Source organism: Acomys minous (genome assembly GCF_964271855.1).
Source record: "Acomys minous genome assembly, chromosome: 8".
Lineage (NCBI taxonomy): Eukaryota > Metazoa > Chordata > Mammalia > Rodentia > Muridae > Acomys > Acomys minous.
In genome coordinates, this window is record NC_140489.1 from 9,167,911 (window position 1) to 9,193,574 (window position 25,664).

Here is a 25,664-nt window from a genome sequence, read left to right on the forward strand (position 1 = left end):
CTGATTTGCGAGTGGGGGCAGCCTTTATGGTCCAGCTTTTATGGTCCTTTCCTTTTGAGCCTTCTGGTCCCCTGCCCTTCCTTCTTGCCCTGACTTTTGCTCCCGTTTAATCTTTTGATTTTGGCTCAGCTTTGACTCCCTCTTCACCAAATGCACAAGGCTTAGAATGCACAACAAAGTTTAGTTCCTGGCTTTTTCAGCTCTTTTCTGCGTGTGGTTCCAACCCTGGTGTTCTCTCTGCCCAAGAGCACAGGAATCCAGGTAAAAGCCTGCACTCCCTCTGGGAGACTCGCCGCAAAGCTCCATAGTCCTGGGACCTAGCACATAGTGGCCCCACTCCTGTTTGTTGAATTTGCCTGGTGCTCCCTCGCAGCGGAGCTATGTATCCGAGGAGTGGAGGACAACACAGGGAGAATATGCTTCCCAGACAAATAAAAACAATATGCCCCAAGAGAAAAACTACTTGTGGCAGGGCCATAGAGGTATGAGTGGCTTTCTGACTGTGCAGATTAGTCAGCGCAGCAAAGCATTTGGAGGTGACCTTCTGTAGGGTGCTCTCCTCTGTTAAAACTCTCTTCTGAGAGTTGGCAGATGCCTTGCAGAAGGGTCACAGTGTGACCAGCAAACTGGCGGTGCTTGGGGGCAGACTAGAGGCTGCTCAGCTCACACTCGTGTACAGGAGTCGCTCTGCTCCCTCCTGCTTCTGTGTGCAGGTCCCAGGCTAAGACACAAAACCCCTTCCTCTACCCCGCCAACCCCCACATACATCCTCAAGGTCCACTCCCTCCCTCTCCTTCGCCCGCCGGCCAGCATAGGACCTTCCCCCTCTAACCTCCGTGGGAAGGGACCTGAAGCCCATCAGAGCCCCTGCTGCACTTAGAGGAGACACTAGAAGACTCCGTACCATGGACAGGCCTTGTAGGACACTTTATGGGTTCCTCTGTTTGTTTGAAACATGGCACTCTGGCTTGATCTGGACACACTATACAGTCTATAACTAAGCAGTATGCACTGCACAGTGCATATCTTTTAGCCTTTGTATAACCTTCTGTTTCCTGGAGTTAGATTTTTAAGATTTATTGTAATTATGTATGTGGGCCAGGGTGTCTGTGCGCCTGGCTGCAGCTACCTACTGAGGCCAGAGGAAGATGCTGGATCCTTTGGAGCTGGAATTACAGGCAGCTGTGAGCTGTCCAGCATGAAGACCAGGATTCACTCTCAGCCCTTTTCAAGAGCAATGTGCACTCTTAAAGATACTTGAAGGTTCTCTGGGACAAGACCTTGCTGGACAGCCACACTGGCTTCAGAATCAGTACAGGCCTGCCTCAGGCCCAGTGCTGGGGTTGCGCACACACCATGTCCATCAGAATCAGTACAGGCCTGCCTCAGGCCCAGCGCTGGGGTTGCACACACACCATGTCCATCAGAATCAGTACAGGCCTGCCTCAGGCCCAGCGCTGGGGTTGCGCACACACCATGTCCATCAGAATCAGTACAGGCCTGCCTCAGGCCCAGTGCTGGGGTTGCGCACACACCATGTCCATCAGAATCAGTACAGGCCTGCCTCAGGCCCAGCGCTGGGGTTGCACACACACCATGTCCATCAGAATCAGTACAGGCCTGCCTCAGGCCCAGCGCTGGGGTTGCGCACACACCATGTCCATCAGAATCAGTACAGGCCTGCCTCAGGCCCAGTGCTGGGGTTGCGCACACACCATGTCCATCAGAATCAGTACAGGCCTGCCTCAGGCCCAGCGCTGGGGTTGCGCACACACCATGTCCATCAGAATCAGTACAGGCCTGCCTCAGGCTCAGCGCTGGGGTTGCGCACACACCACGTCCATCTTTTGTGTATCTCCAGACACCCATTAGCAAGTTACTCAAGAAAGCTAATGGAAAGATCAATACTGCCAAGGACAGGCTGAAATAAAGGAACTAAAGATAAACAAATATTGATTCTGCAGAGTACTTCCTATCTGAAAAGTGCAATGTCACCAGAGGTCAGTATGGCACTTCAGTTGAGCATAGTGGGGAATCTCACAGGTATATCCTCTAGAGCCACCAATCCTGCCAAGTGAGCAGGGCAGGAGAGAGGAGGCTTGGAATCCACTGTGAAACTGGGAAAGAGACGACAGCTGGTGCTGTCTTTTATTAAAGCATTTCAGCAGGGGACTGAAGAGATGGCTCAGAGGTTCGGAGCACTGCCTGCTCTTCCAAAGGTCCTGAGTTCAACTCCCAGCAACCACATGGTGGCTCACAACCATCTATAATGTGATCTGATGTCCTAGTGTGCAGGTGTACATGGTGGCAGAACACTGTATAATAATAAGTAAATAAATCTTAAAAAAAAAATAAAGCATTTCAGCAAATCAGAAACTACTGAAGATAATATAATAAATGCCCACATACCCCAAATGCACGTAAGAACTTAAGACAGTGGTGCCAGATGTGATGGCACACACCTTTAATCCCAGCACTTGGGAGGCAGAGGCAGGTGGATCTCCGAGTTCCCGGCCAGCTGGGTCTACAAAGTGAGTTCCAGGATAGCCAAGGCTACACAGTGAAATCCTGTCTCAAAAACAAACCAGAACCTGGAGAGATGGCTCAGAGGTTAAAAGTACCAGCTGCTCTTCCAAAGGTCTGGAAGTTAATTTCCAGCAACCACATAGTAGCTCACAACCATTTATGAGATCTGGTGCCCTCTTCTGGTGTGCAGGCATATATGCAGGCAAAAACAGTAACAACCGGGCTGTGGTGGCACAAACTTTAATCCCAGCACTTGGGAGGCAGAGGCAGGTGGATCTCTGTGAGTTCGAGGCCAGCCTGATCTACAAAGTGAGTCCAGGACAGCCAAGGCTACACAGAGAAATCCTGTCTTGAAAAACAAAACAATAAAAACAAACAATTTAGACAGTGGGGGGCTCTGGGCTATTGAGAAGTAGCCCAGTCTACAGGACCACCCAGCGAGGCCACTCTGATGGCCACCAGTTCCTAGCACTCCTATCCTGCTGGGAAACCTACCTGTTTGTCCCTATGAACACTGCCCTGGCTCTAATGATCTCAGTGCCTGAGGTGCTGCAAGGGCTGTAGGAAAGAGTAGTCTGGCCTCAGCACAGCGCCAGGGTGAGGTGCAGCCATGATCCCCAGCTCTGCCCCGCAGCAGCATCTCAGGTGCTCAAGGTCTCCTTGAGAGTGCAGGAGTGAGCAGAGAAGAGCTGAGGACCAATGCTCTTGGCTACTGTAGGAAGTGACCTTCCCCTTTGTCCCACAATATAACCATGGAAACGCACAAAGAAATGCCAAGAAGTTACTTTATAGCTGACACATCAAAGTACTGGGGTTGTCCATGAGCTCCAGTAGACCCCTCTAAGTCACACTACCATAGCAGCCTTTTCCTCATCCAGAAAACCCGGGGCCATAGAGCGTATTATCCAAGCTCTGGAGAGGCAGAGGCAGGATGGCCCCAAGTTCAAAGGCAACCTGACCAAGGCCATCTCCACTGGGAAAGTGAACATAAGCCTATGTGGAGGCCCGTGAAATGGCTCACAGGCACTCCCTGTGCAAGTCTGGCCACCTGAGTTCCATCCCTGCGGTCCCTAAGGAGGAGGAAGGAAGCTGGGCATGGTGGCACACACCTTTAATTGCAGCACTCAGGAGGTAGAGGCACATTTCTGAGTTGGAGGCCTGGTCTATGTCATGACTTCCAGAATCGGGACTACAGGCGTGTGCCACTGTGACCAGCTTCGTAAACTGTCTTAAAGATGAAGTTCAGTGATGGAGCCTGCCTGGCAATTTCAAGGCTCTAGGTTCAATTCCCACACACATCAAGAAAGCAAATAGAAATGACTTTCTTTTGTAATGCTGCCAAAATGGCTAGCTTTTTAAGTTTTCTAACTCAACCCAGAAGTAGAGAGGACATCTGCTGAAGAAACAGCACATCATCACCAGGAGAGAAGGGGGAGCATCCAGCGGCAGGTGCGAGAAACTGTAAGTCACAGTGGAATGACCTGAACTGCAACACCCACAACTACAGCTATAGATGAGGGGCCCACAGCTGGGCGTGATGGTGCACCCCTTTAATCCCAGCACTCAGGAGGCAGAGGCAGGTCTACAAAGCGAGTCCAGAACAGCCAGGGCTGTTACACAGAGAAACCCTGTGTCGAAATACCAAAAAGAAAAGAAAAAAGGAAGAGGGACCCACATTTGCCATGGGAACACATCTGTAACCCAGACTTGGACTCAAGCAGAAGCATCATGAATTCAAGGCCAGTCTGGTCTATGCCAAGCCCTGCTTCCAAAACCAGACAACAAAAATATATATGCAGCATTACTGTGATGAGCACCTTTTGAAAAAGCAGTAGTACAACAGACATTATTTATAAATGGCTCATTTGTGTCAGTAGTTACATTAGAAAAATACACACTGCCTGAAATAGGCCTTCTGTGGGTAATATCCATACAAATATAGGTTCAAAGTTCTTCCCAGCATGGCGGGACATCCCTGTCACCCTTCCCAGCATGGCGGGACATCCCTGTCACCCTACCACTCAGTAGATAGAGGCAAGAAGAGCAACAGTTCAAGGCCCGTCTGGGCTACATGAGACCCTGCCTCAAAAAACACCAAAACACACACACACACACACACACCTCTAACTCCTGTCACTAGGAGGACTCTGCCTCCACAGTGAGGAAGGCCCCCATGGCTTCAAGAACAATCCCTTCTGATGGGTCAAACCTCAGGATAGAACCCCCTGCATTCATCACTATGACATTGTCCTCTTCCTGAGACATCATGGCACTCTGATGGATAAGCCCACTGGGAGTCTGAATAAAAATCTGCTCCTGTCCCTGAGACAATACTTCTTGGCACACATCAGAAATCTCAAGAGCCAGCGTTTCCCCTACAGCAGCCACAGTCTCTGGCTCTCTCTGGCTATGAGTCTCCATCCTAGAGAGGAACTGGCTTATGCCCTCAGCTTCGCTTCCAACACTGGGACCCCCAATAGTGGACAGTGATCCATCTGGTCCAGGATGAGGTTCTGGCTCAGGCACAATCTTGGAAGCACAAGCAGCTGGCAGGATATTCACGGGCAAGATGTTCTGGAGTGGAAAGGAAGCAGTTTCTGCAAGCAGGACATGGCTGGGGCTGGCCTGCTGGCCGCTGAGGTAGAATTGGCTTGTCTCTCTGCAGTCTCCTGCCCCTGTATTTCCAGACTCTCCAAGCAACAGGGGCCCTATTCCACCTGATGATGGAATGCCACGGACACTGTTGCTCCTCCGGATGGTCCCAGAATCATGATCATTCTCTTCAGAAAACACCAACTCTTGGGCTGGGGGCAGGCCTCTGGGCCCTGCTCTCTGGGAATAAAGAGCTGACCTACTGACATCTTGACACAGAAAAGCCGAGTCTGCAGAGCCACTCCTGGCTTCAAAGTCGTGTGATGTCATCACTGCAAGCTGCAGGCCTGAAAGTGGTACACTTCTGTCACTAGCAGGAACCATCTCCACATAGATCCCCTCGGAGCAGCAAGAGGGGTTCTCAATGGCTGCAGGGGCAGAACCTGAATAGAGAAAACAGCAGTCACATACTCATCACCACGGTGAGCTGGTCTCAGTGGACTTTCTTCAGAGAAGCAGTACTGCAGATTCTGCCACTGGGGCAGGGCAGCAGGGGTTTTTTTTTACTGTTTTATATCTATTCACAAAGGTAGATTTTGTATTAGAAACATGTTCCAAGGGAGTTTAGCAGGGTAACATCACTGAATGAACGAACAGAGGTCCCTTTCCTGAGAGAAGCCCAAGGGTCAGAGAGGCCTTTCAAAACAGATCCACAGCTAACCCCCACCCCCACCCCACCCCACCCCTAGAAAACCTGGAAGGTTATTTAAATATAACTCTTGCCGGTCAGTGGTGGTGCACAACTTTAATTCCAGCACTCGGGAGGCAGAGACAGGCGGAACACTGTGAGTTCGAGGCCAGCCTGGTCTACAAAGTGAGTCCAGGACAGCCAGGGATACACAGAGAAACCCTGTCTTGAAAAACCAAACCAAACGAACAACAAAAACACCATAACCCTCTTAGACAGCCCTAGTCCTAGTCTTGAGCCCAAGGACCTTCACTCTGTGTGGGCTTTCACTTGCAGGTGGAGGTGAGACACCCCTCCCTGGTAAGCTCTGAGCTTGGAAACAGGAGGGTATCTCTCCTCTACGGTAGGCTGGCCACAAAACTCTGGATCAAAAAGTGTAAAAAGGCTAGTTCCTTTCAGAGACACATTTCAAAGCAAAGCCTTTAGGCCAAAAGGTGTGAAAAGCTGGGTCTTTGAGGAAACACTGGGGTGGTGGCACATGCCTTTAATGCCAGCACCACTCGGGAGGCAGAGGCAGGAGGATCTCTATATTTGAGGTCAGCCTGGTCTACAAAGCAAGTCCAGGTCAGTCAAGGCCAGAGAAACCCTGTCTCAAAACAAAAACAAACAAACAAAAAAGCTGCCCTGAATCACCTGGACTCAGGCCCTGGGAGGTGTCCTGGGTAAGCCTCCTGCAATCTGTATGCCCTTGGCTTAAAACCTAAGGGTCTCGGGGTGGGAGGTGCACTCTTCCGTCTCTCCTTCGCCCTAGCTCCCCATCTGTCTTGGTTAGAACATTAGTTTGATTAATTAAAACCTAGCTCTTTGACTCTCAGCTGTTTTTATTTTAACCAAGTGTGCTTGGTTATCTGGCTTCCTCTTAAGTCAGGGGCTCCTGTCCCCACTGGAGGAGCAGCAGTCCCGGTGCCTTATCTTAGCTAAGTGCCAGCTACCCTGCACTTCCTCAGGCTGAGAGACTGGACCAGAAAGCCCCCTCCCTGCAGAGGAGGTCTTCTGAGTGATCATCAGACAAAGCCTTCCTCAGCCCAGAACATCCATCTCTGCTCTGCGAGACTGACTGAGTCAGAGAACAAGCCTCAGCTGGCTTCCTGGCCGCCATAGATAGAGCCCACAACTCCACCTCAGGAAAGAAGGGCTTATGCAAATACTGAAGAACCATTTGCTGAGAGGGAGTGACCCACTCAACTTCAAAGTACAGATGAAGCTAAGAGAAAAAAAATGACTCAGCAAGGGGGCTGTGATCCAACCTGGTGCTAGAAGACTCACCGTTCCCACTGAACAAATCTGCCTTCCCCAGGGCAGAGCTGCAGACGTTCCCAGATGGGCATGGCCCTTCCACTGCAGGCCTCTCCATCAGGCAAGACATCAGACAGCCTGTCAGTGCTGTATGATCACTAGCAGACATCATCTGGTAACATGCAGAACTAAAGCCAAGAATGTCTTCCTTTCAAGTGTTAAGTCTCAGATGCCAAGCCAAAGTACATACATGAGTCCTTGGGATCCAACTCTGCCCAATCTCTCAGGCCAGCCTGGGGTTATTGGCCTCAGATACCACTATGAAGTAACTCTTGATTTCGTAAGGGACTGTTGGAGACCCCAACAGCCTCATGATTGACAGACATAAAACCGGAATGACAAAGTGTTGGGAGGTTGGGATAAAACCTAAGAGACTGGGCTAGAGAGATGGCTCAGTGGTTAAGAACACTGGTTGCTTTTCCAGAGGACCTGGGTTCAATTCTCAGTACCCACATAGTAGCTCACACTGCCTGTAATCCCAGTTCTAGGGAATATGACACTCTCACACAGACATACACGCAGGCAAAATACCAATGCACAAAAATAAAAATAAGCCATTTAAAAAAAATTTAGGGCAGGGTGTGGTAGCACATGTCTTTAATCCCAGCACTTGGGAGGCAGAGGCAAGCAGATCTCTGTGAGCTCAAGGCCAGCCTGGTCTACAAAGCGAGTCCAGGACAGCCAAGGCTACACAGAGAAACCCTGTCTTGAAAAAAAAAAAAGTAAAGACGACAACAACAACAAAACAAAGAGACTAAAGGGTTCTCTCGTCAGGTCAAAGGCATACCTAACCCTAAAAGTGACGGTCCTGGGGTGCTTTTGTGCCTGCTAGCAGAAACTCTGAGGCAACCCCAAATGTGTGCCTTACCCTTGCTGGTGGCTGGAGCACATGAGGGCCTAGGCTTCCTCTGGCACCGACTGGTGGCGGTGGCTGCTGTTCGGGGCTTTTTCACTGTGGCCAGCCCCTCCTCCCCTGTAGGCTATGGAGAAAAGAAGAACAGCCACACATGCACCTTCCTGGAGAGACCCAGAGAGGTGAGCCACCATGACTACGCCGGGTCATGAACCCAGCACCCACACAGATGGTCCGCACTGCACCACTTACCGCCACACCTAGCTCACGCTCTCTCTTCTGCCCACTGGCTTCCCCCAGCATCCCCTCTGTCTCCTGGCTGGAGCACTTAGCTGCACTGCTCAGGTGTGTCTCTTTCTTCCTCAGGAATTCTGTGATTCCTAATGACCTGGCAACCTGAGGGGAAACAGGAGAAGTCAACTTTGCTTAGAGCACAGTGTGCCAAGTGTGTCAGTTCTCAGGTCTGTGACTGAGTAGCAATCCAAAAGGCTGTTCTGAACAGTTAGGTGCAGCTTAACAGGAAAAAGAAAACACATGGAGCAGCTAAGATGGAGCCTCAGGTGTCAGTGGGTGGGGCTGAACCTTGCCAAGGTGCCTTGCTTGCCTTTGTTCCTGTTTTCTTTTTCAATTCTTATTGGTCTTTTTAGAAAAATATCTTGTCTCTGTTAAAAACAGTCTCCCTCATCTTCCTTCTCATGGTCGCCTCGTCTGACTCCTGGGTTTCAGCTGCCTGACAAGGCGGAGCTCAGCCCACGCCTGCATGTGTGCATGTGGGTACCAAGAGTGTGTGTGTGTGCACCAGATGTAAAAGTGTAGAGACAGCTAGCATCCTTTACACTGCATCTTACAAAGAGACTGTCTCTGAGCATAAGCTAGGGTGAAGCCAGTCGGAGGGACAGCAGAATACAACGAATGCAGAAACCTGGGCTTGCAAGTGTAGCACTGCCCTTGCTCAACAGTGTCCTCTTACAAAATAAGCCACAGGCACACATAAAATTAAAAAAAAAAAAAAAAAAAGTAAATCGGAACGTGGGTGACTATTGTCCCCTATGGGGCATCTATGCAAAGCTTGGCAAAATAATCCATTATGTTTATAGTACATAACAACAACAACAACAAAAAATCGCCAGGTGTGGTGGCACACGCCTTTAATCCCAACACTCAGGAGGCAGAGGCAGGTGGATCTCTGTGAGTTCGAGGCCAGCCTGGACTACAAAGCAAGTCTAGGACAACCAAGACTACACAGAGAAACCGGGTCTCAAAAAACCAAAAAAAAAAAAAAAAAAAAATCTAAAGCTCTGAAGAGTATCTTCACAGGCTAGGACTGTCACTCAGCTGGTAAGGTGCTTGCCTACCATGCACTAGGCTGTGAGTTCTACTTCTTGAACCACAGGCACTAGGCTCGGTGGTGAATACTGGTAACCCCAGCACTCTGGAGGAAAGGCAAGAAAATCAAAAGTTCTTGGTTGAGGCTGAAGAGGTGGCTCAGTAGTTAAGAGTATTGGTTGCTCTTCCAGTAAACCCAGGTTCAATTCCCAGCACCCACATAATGAGTAACCCACAACTCCAGATCCAGGAGACCTGACCCCTCGGCAGGCGGCAGGCACCCATATAGGACAGATACACACTGTGCTGGTTGGTTTCTGTGTCAATGTGACACAAGCCTAGCCATATCCAGGAAGCAGGGGTTTTTTATTTCTTTGTTTTTCAGAGTTTCTCTGTATAGCCCTGGCTGTCCTGGAAGACCAGGCTGGCCTTGAACTCACAGAGATCCACTTGCCTCTGCCTCCCACATGCTGGGATTAAAGGCATGCCCAGCAGAAGGGGGAATATTAATTGAGAATATGTTTCCAAAAAAATTGACCTGCAGGCAAGTCTGTGGGGGCATTTTCCTGATTAATGATTGATGTGGGAGAGCTGAGATTACTGGGCAGGTGGTCCTGGATGGTATAAGAAAGCAGGCTGAAGCCAGGCATGGTGGTGCATACCTTTAATCCTAGAACTTATGAGGCAGAGGCAGGAGGATTACTGTGAGTTCGAGGCCAGCCTTGTCTACAAAGTGAGTCCAGGACAGCCAAACCCTGTCTTGAAAAACAAAACAAAACAAACAAAAAAGAAAGCAGTTTTTGGCTGGACGGTGGTGCCGCACACCTTTAATCCCAGCACTTGGGAGGCAGAGGCTGGTGGATCACCGTGAATTCGAGGCCAGCCTGGTCTACAAAGCAAGTCCAGACGGCTAAGGCTACACAGAGAAACCCAGTCTCAAACAACCCCCCCAAAAGAAAGCAGGTTGAGCCATTCTTGGGTAACCAGCCAGGAAGCAGCGTCCCTCCACGCCTGCTTCAGCCAGTCTCCAGGCTCCTGCCCTGATGTCCCTCACTGGTGGAGTGGGACATGGGAGTTGTGAGCTGAGATAAACCCTTCCAAGATTTTTTTTTTAGAATTCAAGGTCATCCTTACCTACACAGAACATTCAAGACGAATCTGAACTACATGCGACCTTATCTCAAAGAATGACCTCCAATACAATAAAGCATGCAAGAACTACCAGTAGTGACCAGTAACAGTCCTCTGTCACCAAAAGCCCCCAAACCAGCACATACCAACCGTGGTGGTCTGAATGCGAACGGCCCCATGGGCTCATGTGTGTGCTTAGTTCTGGTTGGTGGAACTGTTCGGGAAGGGTTAGGTGTGGCCTTGTTGGAGGAGCTGTGTGATTGGGGGTGGGTCTGAGGTTTCCCAATATCCTTTGGCCTCCTGCCTGTGGGTCAAGCTGTGACCTCTCAGCTGTCCCTGCTGCCACAGCTCTGCTCCATCATCATGGTTCTACTCTCTGAAACCGTGAGGCAATTAAATGCTTTTTTGTAAAAGTTGCCTTGATCATGGTGTTTTATCACAGCGATAGGGATGTGGCTAACACATCCTTACAGCACTGACGGAGGTGGCTTGCCCTGGAAGTCAGACCACATCAGCAGGTGCACTGCAGACAGACCACGCCAACAGGTTAGTGGGAAGGGAAGGCAGCTATGGGCTACAGAGTCTTTCTTTTCGTTTCTTTTTAAGATTTATTTATTTATTTTAAGTGTATGAGTGTTTTGCTCATATATATATATATATATATATATATATATATATATATATATATATATGCGCGCAATATGTGCACGCCTGTTGCCTACAGAGGTCAAAAGATAGTATCAGATCCCCTGAAACTGGATCAATAGTTATAGATGGTTATGAGATACCACATGAGTTCTAGAACATGAACCTGAGTCTTCAGCAAGAGCAAGAAGTGCTCTACACTCAAGGAAGCCAAGGCAGATGGATCGCTGTGAGTTGGGCCAGCCTGGTCTACAAAGTGAGTCTAGGACAGCCAAGGATACACAGAGAAACCCTGTTTCTTTCTTTCTTTCTTTCTTTTTTTTTTTTTTTTTTTTTTGGTTTTTTGAGACAGGGTCTCTCTGTGTTAGCCTTGGCTGTCCTGGACTCACTTTGTAGACCAGGATGGCCTCGAACTCACAGCGATCCGCCAGCCTCTGCCTCCCAAGTGCTGGGATTAAAGGCATGCGCCACCACGCCCGGCTAGAGAAACCCTGTTTCAAAAAAAAAAAAGTGCTCTTAACTGCTAAGCCTCTTTCCACTCTGCCTTTCAAAGCATTCACATTATGTGTGTAACAGTTTGGGTTGTTTTGTTTTTGTTTTGGGGGAAACTCTGTCTTGAAAAACAAAACAAACAAACAAACAAAACCAGGCCAAACCATATTAGCCCCAAACTTATGTTTTGAAAAGAGCTCAACCTAGTCAAGGCAGCTGGGTGATGAAATAGGAACTACAACCATGACCATAACCACTGGCCAACAGAGAGATGGCTCAGCAGGAAGTGCACTTGCTGCTCTGGCACAGGCCCTGGGTTCTGTTCCCAGCACCCACATGGCGGTCCACAGCCACCTCATTCAAGTTTTCTCTTCTGCCTTCTCTGGGTCTAGGGATAAACATGAAGCACAGACATTCATGCAGGCAAGACATTTATACACATGAAATAAAAGAAAATAAATCTAATACAATTAAAAAGAAAAGAGAGTTAGTCCAGAACACCAGTATTTGGGGGACTGGGGTGTCAGCCCTGTGTGCAGGAACTGTGGTGTTCACAGTTTTCTTCCTTCCTTTCTTTTTTTCCAAGACAGGGTTTCTCTGTTTAATAACCTGGCTGTCCTGGAACTCTCCTTGTAGACCAGCTGGCCTCGAACTCACAGCGATCCACTTGCCTCTGCCTCCCAAGTGCTAGGATTAAAGGCGTGAGCCACCACCTGGCTCACAATTTCTTTGAGCTATTACAATTTTCAGTTCTCTAAAACAAGAGTTTATCATCCTTATATTAATGAAACAACTTCACCTGACAGGACAATGCTAACATACAGCAGCTAAAAGTGAAGCTGTCTTATTAGCAACACCCTTCCTTGTCCACAGACTACTTCCTTTGGCTAGCTAGGGAAATGTCTAGCCGCTCAAGATGTCACCTCATCGCTCTTTATCTCCAGGGGTTCCTGAGAGCACAGGCCAGAGCTGCGGAGGTGATGCTGACACATCCTCTTCACCACGCCATACAACTCTTCAAACTCCTTGTACACAGCAGGGAAGAAAGGCTTCGCTCCGGGGCTTTTCTCAACCTTTGTAAGGATGTGCAGTTTAAATCCGAGGCAGTGACATGGAAGACAAAAAAATACACTTAAGACAGAGGGAACTCAGTTCCTCAACCCCTGGACCTGGTCAGTGGCCCAGCATTTACTTAGCTCCCTAGTGGTGCCTACATATGCCATAGCATGCTCAACTCTGAGAGGCCAGGGGGGCGGGGGGATAGGGAGGCTGAAAACAAAGCTTAGGGTGAAGGTCACCAACCCTGGCCCTAGGGTGACCCCACAGGGAACATGAAGTTGGCAAAAAGACACCATCAGCTTCTGAGGGGCATATTAACACTTAAGGCCACTAGGGTTTTCCACGCCCACTGCTGCTCCCTACACAAAATTAAAACAGTCAAGGAAGACAGGCTCTGGGTGTTACAGCTCTCTTCAGCTCTGTCCTAGGGAATGGGAAAAATTCTAAGGTAAGTAGGAAGGCTAGCTTGCAATATACTCAAGCCAAGCTGGGTGCAGTGGCACGCACACCTGTAATCTCAGCACTCAGGGAGGCAGAGGCAAAAGGATCTCTGTAAGTTCAAGGCCAGCCTGGTCTACAAGAAGAGTTCCAGGACAGCCAGGGCTATTACACAAAGAAACCCTGTCTTGAAAATCAAACAAACAAAACAAACATATATACCCAAGCTAACCCTATACTATGAGCCTTGCTACAGGGACTCACCTTCACCAGAAGAAGTTCACACAGGGTCACCACCTGAGCCAGCTGAGGGAGCACCAATTCCACGAGCTCCTCCTGGCCACACTGCTTGAAAGTCTGCAGAAACAAAGTGTTGGCCACCTTTAACTGGAGACAGGCAGCAAGCTGGTGTGACTCGTAAAGGGAAGAAAAAGCTCCATAACCCAGCTGTACACACAGTTTGACACTGGAGCACCACGGTCAAGGTTCAAATACAGCTGCCTCAGGAGAGAAGCAGCTAAGTGCTGCATCTAAGTACAAGGGGCCTGGGTGCAGAGGAGGCACACAGCTCAGACAGCAGACAGGGACTAGTGGGCTGAAAGCAGTCCAGGCTAGGCTGGGAGAAGCATAGATTTGGATTTCCATCTAATGGTGGCGTGTGGAGGGAGGTTATGTACTGTTGGAGGTGAGATGCTACTGTGTTGCCAAGGTTAGCGTCAAGGTCCTAGGCTCAAATGAGGCGCCTGCCTTAGTCCTCTGGGATCACCAGTGTGCACCATGGTACCCGGTTCTGGAGGGAGGTTTTAGGCAGGTGGGAGCATAATGAGGGGAGGGTGTGGGTCTGCAGGAAGCACAGCAACAAGAGGCAATGCCAGCATAGAGGCAAGGAGACAGTGAGGACCTGATGACAAGTCCCTTGTGGCAGAAGCAGGAGGGAAGGTACAGCCTCTCAGGTCCAAAATGGGGGTGTGGGTAGACTGGGGGTGAGGTAGGCAGAAGGAAGAGGCAGGTCCAGGGGTGGTAGCTTGGCCTCTAATCTCAGCACTTGGAAGACTTAAGGTGGAAAGATTGGCAGGTCCAGCTTGGGCTCCATAATAAGGAGTTTGAGGCCAGCCTGGGCGACAGAGTGAACAATGTCTCAAATTAAACAAGAGGAAGGGAGGGGAGAGGAAGGGAAGAGAAGAAAGACAAGAAGGATTTGGGTTTCTAGCCTGAGCACCCAGTGGCCTCCATAACACCGGGCCCCACAACAGAAAAGATGGGCTAATACACAGGCCACCCGGGTAAGCAAGTATTCTTTCTTTGGTGGTTGTGGGGGGGGGGGGCATTGGTTTTGGGTTTTGTTTTGTTGGAGACGAGATCTCACTATGTAGCCCTGGCTGACCTTGAACTCCCTGAGAGCCATTTGCCTTTGTCTCCCAAGTACTGAGATTAAAGGTGTGTGCTATGATGGCCGGCCACGGGTGAGTTTTCTGAGAGATGCAAGGCTCCATGGAGGTCTAATCAGAAAATACTAGGTAGGCATGTGCAGAGGAAGCAACCCAGGGAGAACCTAAAGCAGCCTAAAGCTGCAGGGAGGTCATGTGGCCCAGGCTTAGAGAGTAACCAGCAGCTGCCAAGAATGAGGGGACCAGAGAAGCTGGTGAAAGCCTGACTGGCAGGACAGAAAAATGTTTACCTACAGGGCCAGCAGGAGGGCTCAGCTGTGCAAGCCTGCTGCATGAGCTCCATCCCAAAACCCAGCCGAAGGTAGAAGGAGAGAGCCAACTCTGTAGTGAGAGTTTTGGTTTCTTTTAAAACCCACATGCTCAGAGGTTAAGAGTGCCGTCTGCTCTTGCAGCGGTCCTGAGTTCAATTCCCAGCAACCACATGGTGGCTCACAACCATTTAGAATGAGATCTAATGCCCTACACTGTATACATAATAAATAATTTTTTTTTTTAATTCTTAAAAAAAAAAAAAACCACATCTGGGAGGCTGGAGAGATGGCTCAGTTGTTAAGGGCACTGATTGCTTTTCCAGAGGACCCAGTTTCAAATCCCAGCACCCACATGGCAGCACACAACTGTCTTTAACTCCAAGACCTGATGGTCTTAAATAGACATACATGTAGACATAACACCAATGCACATAAAGGTAAATAAAAAGATGATTTTAAAAAGTTATGGGGGGGCCGGAGAGATGGCTCAGAGGTTAAGAGCACTGGTTTCTCATCTAGCCGTCCTGAGTTCAATTCCCAGCAGTCACATGGTGGCTCACAACCATCTATAATGAGATCTGGTGCCCTCTTCTGGCAGGCACGCAGACCACTGTGTACATGATAAATCTTTAAAAAAACAAAACAAAACAAAACAAAAAAAACTAGTTATATGAATGTTTTTGTTTTAATCCAGGTGTGAGATACCGGGCTGATTCAGCCCGTCCTGCGCTAGCAGGGATGTGATCTTTGCCAGCTGCAGATGTTTAATTCTGGGGAACTCTGGAGAGGGTATAAATGGGGATGGGGGGCACTCTGAAGAAGGGGGCAGGGACCAGGCTGTTCCTCCTCTGTCTCCTGCTGCTGGTGACTTGTCAAGGGATCGAGAGAAAAGTGACAAGAAGACGCTGGAGCTAGCTTGACTATGAAGATTGGACTTGCCTCAAGGAACCAATGACCCTAACTAGCAGGAAGTGGTCTCAAAAGACTTACACACCCTCTCCCCTCTAACCCTGTATCTCTACCACCTGGGGTAGTATGTTGGGAGGGATTGAGGTGGAGAAGGTGGTAGATATAACAATCCAATAAAATAGATTAAAAAAAAAAAACTTGGGCTAGAGAGATGGCCCAGAGATTAAGAGCACTGTCTGTTCTTCTAGAAGTCCTGAGATCAATTCCCAGTAACTGCTTGCTGGCTCACAACCATCAGGATCTAAGGCCTCTTTCTGGAATGCAGGCATACATACAGACAGCGTGTGTGTGCACAATTATAATATATATGTATATATTAAATTATAATATATCATATATAATAAATAAAATCTTTTTAAAAATAGACCAACACAACTCTACAAAGTGCACCTCACCTACCCACCATGGCGTGTGAACGAGCACAGGGTCACACATGCACACACACTCAATAAATACATTTAACTTCAAGTTTCAAAAGCTCTTAGGAAAAACTGACCTGTGGTTTCAGCTCTATGGACATGCAGGAAGGTCAGTTTATGTTCACACGGCCATGACTTAAACTCTGGACAAGCTTTTGATGGCAGACATCTCGTTAGTGTTAGCTCAATGAAAACATCCTTCTGGCAGTTTTGTGAGCCAGCAGGTGTGGTCATCACTCTCCACCCTACGTCCTGCTAGAGTGTCTAGTTTGTACACACTGCCCCTCCACAACCACAACATGGGCCTGAAGTTATGTGCACACAGCCCTCATATCAATAAATGTAAACTCTGGGGGATTCTCATCTAAGAGAGTCAGAGTGGGCCTGCTCACAGCAGCCACTCAACTATCTGTAGAACAGTGAGGTGTTGTCAGAGAGACAGGATCACTGCAGCCGTTATGCACAGCTTGGCCAGCCTCACTGCCTCTGATGCCAAGTGATGAGGACTCTGCCCTGCCTCGTGCCTGAAGCCACCTGAGTGACTTGCTTTCCTTGAGTTTTGGCTGCTCATCTGTTCATGTGGAGGCCACTGTGAACTAAGTGAGTGGAGGATGAGGCAGTACTGACCGCAGTGAGTACAGGAGTGAAACTGGGCAGCCTCACAGAAAATGCTCTGCAAATGGAGCTGATTCTAAGGCGACCATTAACCCCTAAAGGTTCCACCTCAGGTCTCAACAGTCATCAAGGCTGCCATGACACAAGGGGATTGGTGTAAAACCAACCCTCCTGAGTTTAAATTTGCTGCTGCAACTTGTAACTACATTGTGCCTAAGACATTTTTATTTTTGTTTTTTAGCATTTTTTGAGATGAGGTTTCTCTGTGTAACAGTCCTGGCTGTCCTGGAATCGTTTTTGTAGACCAGGCTAGCCTTGAACTCACAGCGATCCTGCCTCTGCCTCTGGAGTACTAGGAGTAAAGGCATGTGCCACCGTGCCTGGCCTAAGACTTTTTTTTTTTTTTTTTCAGGAAAAGAAGGTATAGATGGTTGTGAGCCACCATGCGGTTACTGGGAACTGAACTCAGGACCGCTGGAAGAGGAGACAGTGCTCTTAACCTCTGAGCCATCTCTCCAGCCCCAAGGCTGGAACTCTTCACGCTCTTGCTGCTATTTCTGGTATGACACTGGTGTTGCAGTTCAAAAAGCTAACAGTGAGCTGAGACGGTGGCCCAGGCCTGCAGTGCCAGCACTCAGGAGACTGAAGCAAGATGCTGAGTTCAGTGCTAGCCAGCAGGAGCCTACACGCTGTGACCCTGCTTCAAAACCCAAACGAGAGGGAAGGAAGGAAGGTGGGAGTTGTTACACACCGAGCTAGACAAGCAGGCTCCAGGCACACTGTGTCAGAGCTCGTTACCTCCCGGAGCTGGGCTCTCCCTGACGGGACAGCAGGGCGGCTGCTCGGCTGGACTGCTCTGCTCTCCTGGAGCTTGGCTGTGCTGGGTTCTGCCTGGCTTTCCCAATTCCCATTTTTAGGTTCTAGGTTGTTCTCTGGTCTCAGAAGAGCTGAGGGACTATTTTCTTGTTCAGGTACCCGTGTCTCTTCAGCTTCCACAGGCTGACCATTCTAGATAACGTTGCACACCCAAAAATAAAACAACAACAAAAATCCTTCATTAAAGGCCATCATGAAAACCTTAAAGCAGAAGAATGTCAAGTCTTCCCACACTATTTCTTTACTTAACACTTTTTTTTTAATAATTTATTTTTATGTGCATTCCTGTTTTGCCCACATGTCTGTCTGTGTGGGGGTATCAGATCTTGTAGTTACAGACAGTTGTAAGCTGCCATGTGGATGCTGGGAATTGAACCCGGGTCCTTTGGAAGAGCAGTCAGTGCTCTCAACCACCGAGCCATCTCTTGTCTTTCTACTTAACACTCTTTAACTTTTAAACTTTCCCTACCAGTATGCTTAAGAACATCAAAGGAAGTATGGGCTGACAAATGGTGACCCTGGCTAGGATGTTGACTAAAATGAAAAAAGGAACTTATGTAATTATCATCTTAAAACTTAACCTTGGGGCTGGGGGTGGAGCGCAGCTACAGAACTTGTGGTTAGCATGTACTAGGCCCTGAGTTAGGCCTCCAGCACTCAACAACAATAAGAATATCAATTTTGTTTCTTTCTTTTTTTTTTAATTTTATTTATTGTATATGAGTACTTTATCATCAGATCATATTATAGATGGTTGTGAGCCACAATGTGGTTGCTGGGAATTGAACTCAGGACCTCTGGAAGAGCAGATGGTGCTCTTAACCACTGAGCCATCTCTCCAGCCCCATCAATTTTGTTTCTATTTTATAACCTGTACATGACTTTCTGGATGTTTTGGTTGTATTAGTTATCTTTCTTTCTTTTTTGTTTTTTGAGACACAGTTTCTCTGTGTAGCCCTGGCTGGCCTTGAACTCACAGCGATCCACCTGCCTCTGCCTCTGGAGTGCTGGGATTAAAGGCCTGCACCACACCACACCCAGCTTATTAGTGATATTTTTCTTTTTCTTTCTGTTTTCTTTTTTCTTTTCTTTTTTTTTTTTTTGGTTTTTCAAGACAGGGTTTCTCTGTGTAGCCTTGGCTGTCCTAGACTCACTTTGTAGACCAGGCTAGCCTCAAACTCACAGAGATCTGCCTACCTCTGCCTCCCGGGTGCTGGGATTAAAAGCATGTGCCATCACGCCTGGCTCTATTAGTTATATTTCAAACACCATAAATTCACTTTTTAAAATTATACGCTGTGCACCTCTGTGTGGGGTTATATGTATGTGGGTGCAGTTTTCCCTGAATCTGCAGTTATAGGTGGTCATTAGTTGCCTAACACAGGTGCTGGGAACCAAACTCAGGTCCTCTGCAAAAGCTGTATGTCCCCTAACCACTGAGTCATCTCTTCAGTCTCAAACTCATCCTTTGAAAGCACAAAATTCAGTGGATTTAATACGCTCACAAGGCTTTGTGACCATCACCGCTAACTACAGAATTTTCTCAGTACATTAGAAACGTATAACCCAACCCCTCCCACCCCTCTATCCTCCTAGCTCCCGGTACTCATGCCCAGGTGTATGTCTAATCTATGTCCACCTCCAGCCTGTGGTTTGCAAGGCTTGCTGGAGGAAAGCATGAGTGGCAGTCTAGCATTTCCTCACCACCGAAGGCCTCTGGAAATAGGAAATCACAACAATCTTAAGCCTCCTGGGACAGCTGTAGGGTCAAAGAGTTGACAGAGAGCACAGGCTGTGATAGCTAGCACCAAGCACTGTGTGTCCTGTCAGGGGCCGGTCTAGAAAAACAGCAAACAGCTTTAGACAGGTAGCTAGCTTTTTGGTTGGTTGGTTCCCCACCACCACCCTCTTTCCTTTTTCTCTCTCCTTTTGTTTGTTTGTTTTTTGTTTGTTGGTGGGTTGGGTTTTTTGTTTTGTTTTGTTTTGTTTTTCTAGACAAGGTTTCAATGAATAGCCTTACTTGTCTTGGACTCACTTTGTAGACTAGGCTGGCCTGAACTCGCAGCAATTCACCTGCCTCTGCCTGGATTAAAGGTATGTGCCAGCTGTAAAAGAAACTTCTTTTTTTAAGTTTTTCAGGACAGGGTTTCTGTGTGTGTGTAGCCCTCCCTGCACTGGACTCATTCTGCAGACCAGGCCTCGAACTCACAGTGATCTACCTTGGGCAAAAGACACACACCTCCCACCTGTGCACCATCAGCCTAACAACGGTGGCTGTCCGGCCTCACTGTGACGACCTGTGTCCTGAGCCCCATCTGACATTGTAAGATTTAAAAGGAGAATGTGAAAGGGAGCAGAAATACAGGCACTGTCACTAGACAGAAGTGTTACCTGTCGGGTACGCCAGGCTGACTCTGTCTCTTCCATGCAGAGAGCAGCTGGTGTGGATAGTTTGGGGGAAGCCAGGCCCCTGGCCTTTGAGTCCGTGCACCCCAGGGTCAGACTCCCACTAGCCTTCTTGGACAGCATCTCTGGCTCCAGCTGGCCATGGCCTGGATTGAGTTTTAAATGTCTCGCCAGTCCCCCCTTTCCTATGTATGACTTTTCACAGGTCTGACACTTAAAGGCCCTGGGCCTCAGGGCACTACTCTCGATGTCAAAGAACACCGGCTTCTCCCGCGGCTCCTCCTCCTCCTCCACACTGAGCTCTGAATAGTCATCAGAATCCGACAGATGCCCATCCGCTAAATCTTCAGTTTTGATGAATTTATAATCTCTGGCTTTATACTTGGGAGGCCGGGATATCCGTCCAGATCGTGTTTTCACTTTTAAAGATTTCCTCAGTTTCTTGGTGTGTGCTGTATGCAAGCTGGAAATAAGCAGGCGGGCTGAATTGGATGAGACGGACGCTCCTGAGCATGGACTAGAGGCTGCCAAAGGGCTCGGAGGGAAACCAAGTCCATTTGCAGTCTGCTGGGCCTTGACTCTCTTTGAAGGGACTGGCTGAATGGCTGGCCGTGGCTTCTGTACAAACACCCGAGCGGAAGGCTGCGGGGAGCCTCTGAGGGGGCACAGCTGTGATCCAGTCCTCCGCAGAGCCTGCCCCCTGAGCAGCTGAGGGCTGGAGACACTTCTCCCAGAGGGCTGGCTCTGTCCTGCTGTTCTGCACTGGATGGTGGCCGGGGCGGGCACTGGCCTTTCCTTACTTTTTATGCTACCAGATGCCACCTTGAGACAAATGGCTTCAAGTTGCTTAAACATAAAAAAGAAACCAGAAGAAGCATTACAATTCTCAAACATCTGTGCTGCCCTTGCCACACACACAGGCACGCATGTGCACACGCGCACACAAACACACACAGAGTTGTGGGCCACCTAAAGTGGGTGCAGGGGACTGAACTTGGAGCCTCTGAAAGAGCAATACAAGCTCTTAACTAAGCCACCTTTACAGACCTGAGTGCATGCGTGTGTGCATGCGCGCATGTGCATGAGAGAGAAAGAGATGTACGCTATGTGTGTAGGTGCCTGAAAACATGAGATCAGATTCCATGTAACTTGCATTAAAGCACCTTTTGAGCTGCTAACATGGGTGCTAGCAACAGAACTAGGTCTTCGGGAAGAGCAGCATTCTTAACTGCTAAGCCATCTCTCCAGTTTTCTTGACATATTTTTATACTTTTTTTTTTTTTTTTAATTTTTTTGGTTTTTCAAGACAAGGTTTCTCTGGGTAGCCTTGGCTGTCCTAGCCTTGCTTTGTAGACTAGGCTGGCCTCAAACTGAGTGATCCTCCTGCCTCTGCCTCCCGAGTACTGGGATTAAAGGCATGTGCCACCATGCCCTGCTTATTTTTATACTTTATAATGGTATCACAAGGGACTGGAGAGATGGCTCAGTGGTTTCGAGCACTGGATGCTCTTCCAGAGGACCTGGGTTTGATTCTCAGCACCCACACAGCAACTCACAACTATCTGTCACTCCAATTAGGGGATCCAAGACCCTCTTCTGGCTTTCTGTGTGATGCACAGACATATAATTAGGCAAAACACCCACCCAAAGACATAAGAAAATTAAGGAGAAAAGAAAAAAGTAATATCACAGCCAGGTATGGTAATACACGTCTTTAATACGAGAATTCTGGAGCTCAAGGCAGGCATAGGCAGATCTCTGCAAATTCCAAGCTAGCCAGGGGTATGTAGTAAGAGCCTGTCTCAAAAAATAAAACAAAATGGTCTCATCCCAGGCTGGAGTGCTGACACATACTTGTAACCTCAGCATTCAGGATGATTCTGGGACAGCCAGGGCTACACAGAGAAACCCTGTCTTGGGGGGAAAAAGGATTAAATATCAGCTTTCTGTACTGGAGACAGGAACTATTTCCCTTTTCCTGAATGTATTCAGCTGTCATGTCTCTGGTTCCCTGGCTACATATCTGCGTCCTGCGTCACTTCCTCCTCATTCACGGACCCCTATCTACCTGGCCTTTGGGTTTCGTGGCAGTTAAGGCTGAAAGATTATCAGCCGACCATGCCAAAGGTCAGTTACTGGAAGCCAGCTCCACACCAGCCACCACCCACAATTCTATCAAGCTAACTGTGAGTAAGCTGGCTTTTTTTTTTTTTTTTTTTTTTTTTTTTTTTTTTTTTGGTTTTTCGAGACAGGGTTTCTCTGTGTAGCCTTGGCTGTCCTAGACTCACTTGTAGACCAAGTTGGCCTCGAACTCAGTGATCCACCTGCCTCTGCCTCCCTAGTGCTCCACTCCTGGCTTAAGCTGGCTTTTGTTTGATGGAAACAATGTATTTTTGCCTCTTTACAAAGCTGTTGTATCAAATTCACAGTTGCAGACATATTTAGCAGTGTGATAAGGCCACAAGCTCTAGAGTATAACCACCCGAGAAACACTGGGCAGAGCCACTGAACCTCCCTTGTGATGGTTTCGGGGTGGCGTCTGGCTGGACATATGGTTCAGTAGCTGAAGTGTTTAACTAACCAGGGAGGAAGCCTTTTGTTCAGCCCCCGGCACTGTATAATCCTGTGGAGATGGGGAAGGAAAGATTAAAAACTCAAAAGTCCAGCCCTATGAGGTGGCGCACACCTTTAATCCCAGGTTCAGGGAGGCAGAGGCAGGCAGATTTCTGTGAGTTCAAGGCCAGCCTGGTCTACAAAGCAAGTCCAGAACAGTAATGGTAACACAGAGAAACCCTGTCTCGAGGTGGGGAAAAAAAAAGCTAAATCATTTCTAGCCACACGTCAAGTTTGCAGCCAGCCTGGGAAATAAGACCTAATCTCAAAATGGAAACAAACAAAAGAGCAAAGCACCATCACATGGCTGCTGAGGTCCACGCAGGCAGAGAATGCCCGCACAGAGGAGAGGCCCTCCAAGCAGGGGCTGCTGCCCCATGGAGGCTGTACCTACAGCGTCACATGCTGACTTTGACTTGCTGTGCCGGGCCTATGGAGGAAGCATTTGGGTCTACAGCAACCCACCCAGAACCTTATATGGTGAGCCATCCCTCCTGCAAAGACAGAAACCAGTGCCTCACGAGGGCCACTCACCGAAGGTACTCTTCTAGAAAGGGCCCTTGGGCAGACTCATCCTGACTTACCAAACTTTAGCAACACGGGTGTCTAGTCTCCTTAATTTTTAAAGTTTACTGTGTGTGTACAGAGGTCAGGGGAGTGCCCCCCAGAACTTGGGAGGCAGAGGAAGGAAGATCTCTGTGAGCCCAAGGCCAGCCTGGTCTACAGTGTAAGTTCCAGGACACCCACAGATACACAGAGAGACCCTGTCTCGGAAAAAAACAAACAAACCAAAAACTACACCAAACCCAAACCCAAACTGAAGACTACTCTCTCTACCCTATTTCTAGAATCTGGTGGAAACAACTCTCCCCTTTGGCAACTCCGCAGTGAGGTATGTTTTGTCCCTTCCAACAGAAGATGTCTTTTTACACAGGACAGGGAGGACGCCCAGTTTCAGGAGCTGCCTGGAACCTCCACGGATGGGAAGTCAGACTCTAGTGCCTGCTCTCCCCACAGCCAAAACCTGTGCGAGCAGGGAAGTAAACGCGCCGAGAGGATGGCCTGAGTTTTACAGTCCCTTCCTGTTTATTTGCTACCGTGTTGGTCACTGGGGTTTGCCAAAGACTACAGCAAACCACTGGATTGGTGCTTAACTGCCCCGCGTCTGGGAGCGCGGGCGCTGCGTCCGAGCACAGCTCTCTAAGACGTTTCCTCTTAATTTACTCAGCTCTCGGCCCCGGAGCCACCCACTAGAAAGTTCTCCCTTGTCCTCCGCTCCCCCGCCCCCCAGCGTGCCTTACGTTATTAGTGTACAGGCGATTCAGCTAGCCCGCCTTCGGGGCCCAGGCGACGGGCTTACGTCATCACCAGGCGCCCGCAGCTGAGCCGAGTGTGTGGAGTCCACGGGCCCCGCCAGCCCAGCCCTCTCTCCTAGGCGGCCCCTTGGCTCACTGTCTCTTCCCCGTCTCCGGGCCTCGCTCCTCCCGCCCCGCAGCCAGCCTCCCTCGTCCGTACCCGCTCTGCGGCCTTGGCGTAGCATCCGCCGTGCCCCTATGCAGGGCCGGGGTGGGGGCGCGGGGCGGGCAGGAGGGGACACCGCGCGCGGGGTCGGGGCTGGGCCTGTCCGCCCGACGCGGAGCCTCACCTGGGGCAGCAGCAGGCGTGGGGCCCCGGCGCCCGGCCCCCGCGGCGGGGTGGCCTGCTGGGCCGCGTCCCGCAGCACGGGGGGCCGTGGCCGCGACCTTGTCACCTGCTCCAGGACCCGCCGCAGCTGCTCGGCGTCCAGCGGAGCCACGCGCACGGCGCTGTGGTTCCGGCCGGGCAGAGTCGAGGCACTAGCGCCGGCATTCCCGGACTCCCTGTCCGCGCCCGCCATGGCAGCCTAAGGGTGTGTCGGAGGGGGAGGGGAGCGCTCGAACCCGTGTCGCCTGTAGCGTCGGCGCGGAAGTGCGTCACCCGGTAAAGGGCGGGATCTACGAGTGCCTCGCAGGCCAAAAAAAAAAAATCTTTGAGGCGCGGAAGCCGGTCTTATACTTACTCGGCGCCGCAGCCACTTAAAAGTTTCGATCCTCACGTGTCACCTGCACGCTGATGTCCCGGATCCTGGGCGGAGGTCTTCCGGGTTCCAGAGACCTGGGTCTACACTAGTCTCTAATCCTAAACTTCAGACGTCTTCCTTCCTAACCCCACTCGAGAAATGTGGGGTTACAGGCATTCACCCGCACTCCTGCTTTTATGTGGAGCTGGAGCTCGAACCATGGCTTTATGAGTGCTAGGACAAATATTAAACCAAGTTAGGATTTAAAAGGGGGACCAAATTTTGCTTTGTTTTCGGTTTTTGTTTTGTTTTGAGACAGGGTCTCTCTGGGTCGCCTCGGCTGTCCTGGTATCGAACTCACAGAAATCCGCCTGCCTCTGCCTCCCGAGTGCTGGGATTAAAGGCGTGCGCCACCACGCCTGGCGCTTTTTGGTTTTTTGAAACAGGATTCCTTTTTGTCGCGTTGTAGACCAGGCTGGCCTCAAATACACAGAGGTCCACCAGTCTCTGCCTCCTCCAGTGCTTGGATTTCAGGTCTGCCCCCACTCTCCCGCGTTTGTTTGTTTGTTTGTTTATTTGTTTTTGACAGTGCCTCTGGCTGCAGCCTTGGCTGATCTTGAGCTTGTGATGAGCCTTCTGTCTCAGCCTTCTGAATGCTTGCTGGTTAGTGGCCCTGTGCAGCAGGCCTGCGTTGTTTAGTTGACCTCTGCTCAACTGAAGATAGTTAAGCATAGTAAAGAATTTTGAGACGAACCAATATGGAACACAGTTTGAGTTCATTATAAACAAAATTTAAGAGATTTAATGCCGTGCTTGGTGAAAAGAGAGACACGCTAGAGAATGAGGCACCTAAGTATAGGTGGATGTTTCTCAAGAGGGAGTCAGCTTAAATGTCTGAGTAGCGGCCATACATACGTTTTAGT

The 25,664-nt window shown here is 49.4% G+C and overlaps 1 protein-coding gene across 2 annotated transcripts; it reads right to left on the reverse strand.

The window, feature by feature from the left end:
• Positions 1 to 4,361: 4,361 nt before the first annotated feature.
• On the reverse strand, positions 4,362 to 24,681 carry ZNF839 (zinc finger protein 839). Of its 2 annotated transcripts, XM_084793475.1 has the most exons (8): positions 24,349 to 24,681; positions 20,076 to 20,936; positions 17,607 to 17,816; positions 13,371 to 13,463; positions 12,533 to 12,682; positions 8,268 to 8,411; positions 8,031 to 8,142; positions 4,362 to 5,561 (listed from the first exon to the last, which is right to left on the reverse strand). In XM_084793475.1, the coding sequence occupies exons 1-8, from the start codon at positions 24,577 to 24,579 to the stop codon at positions 4,663 to 4,665; spliced, it is 2,700 nt and encodes an 899-aa protein (XP_084649601.1). In that variant the 5' UTR covers positions 24,580 to 24,681; the 3' UTR covers positions 4,362 to 4,662. The 2 variants fall into 2 exon arrangements, with proteins under 2 accessions (XP_084649601.1, XP_084649602.1); XM_084793476.1 differs by lacking the exon at positions 17,607 to 17,816.
• Positions 24,682 to 25,664: the final 983 nt, after the last annotated feature.

Excerpts from the sequence above, each read along its gene's own strand:
- ZNF839 (XM_084793475.1), bottom strand. The coding sequence starts at position 24,579 with ATGGCGGGCGCGGACAGGGAGTCCGGGAATGCCGGCGCTAGTGCCTCG. Across the intron at positions 20,937-24,348 it reads CACGCCTGCTGCTGCCCCAG|CAACTTGAAGCCATTTGTCT; the intron begins GTGAGGCTCCGC and ends TTTATGTTTAAG. Across the intron at positions 5,562-8,030 it reads TGCTCCAGCCACCAGCAAGG|GTTCTGCCCCTGCAGCCATT; the intron begins GTAAGGCACACA and ends TTCTCTATTCAG.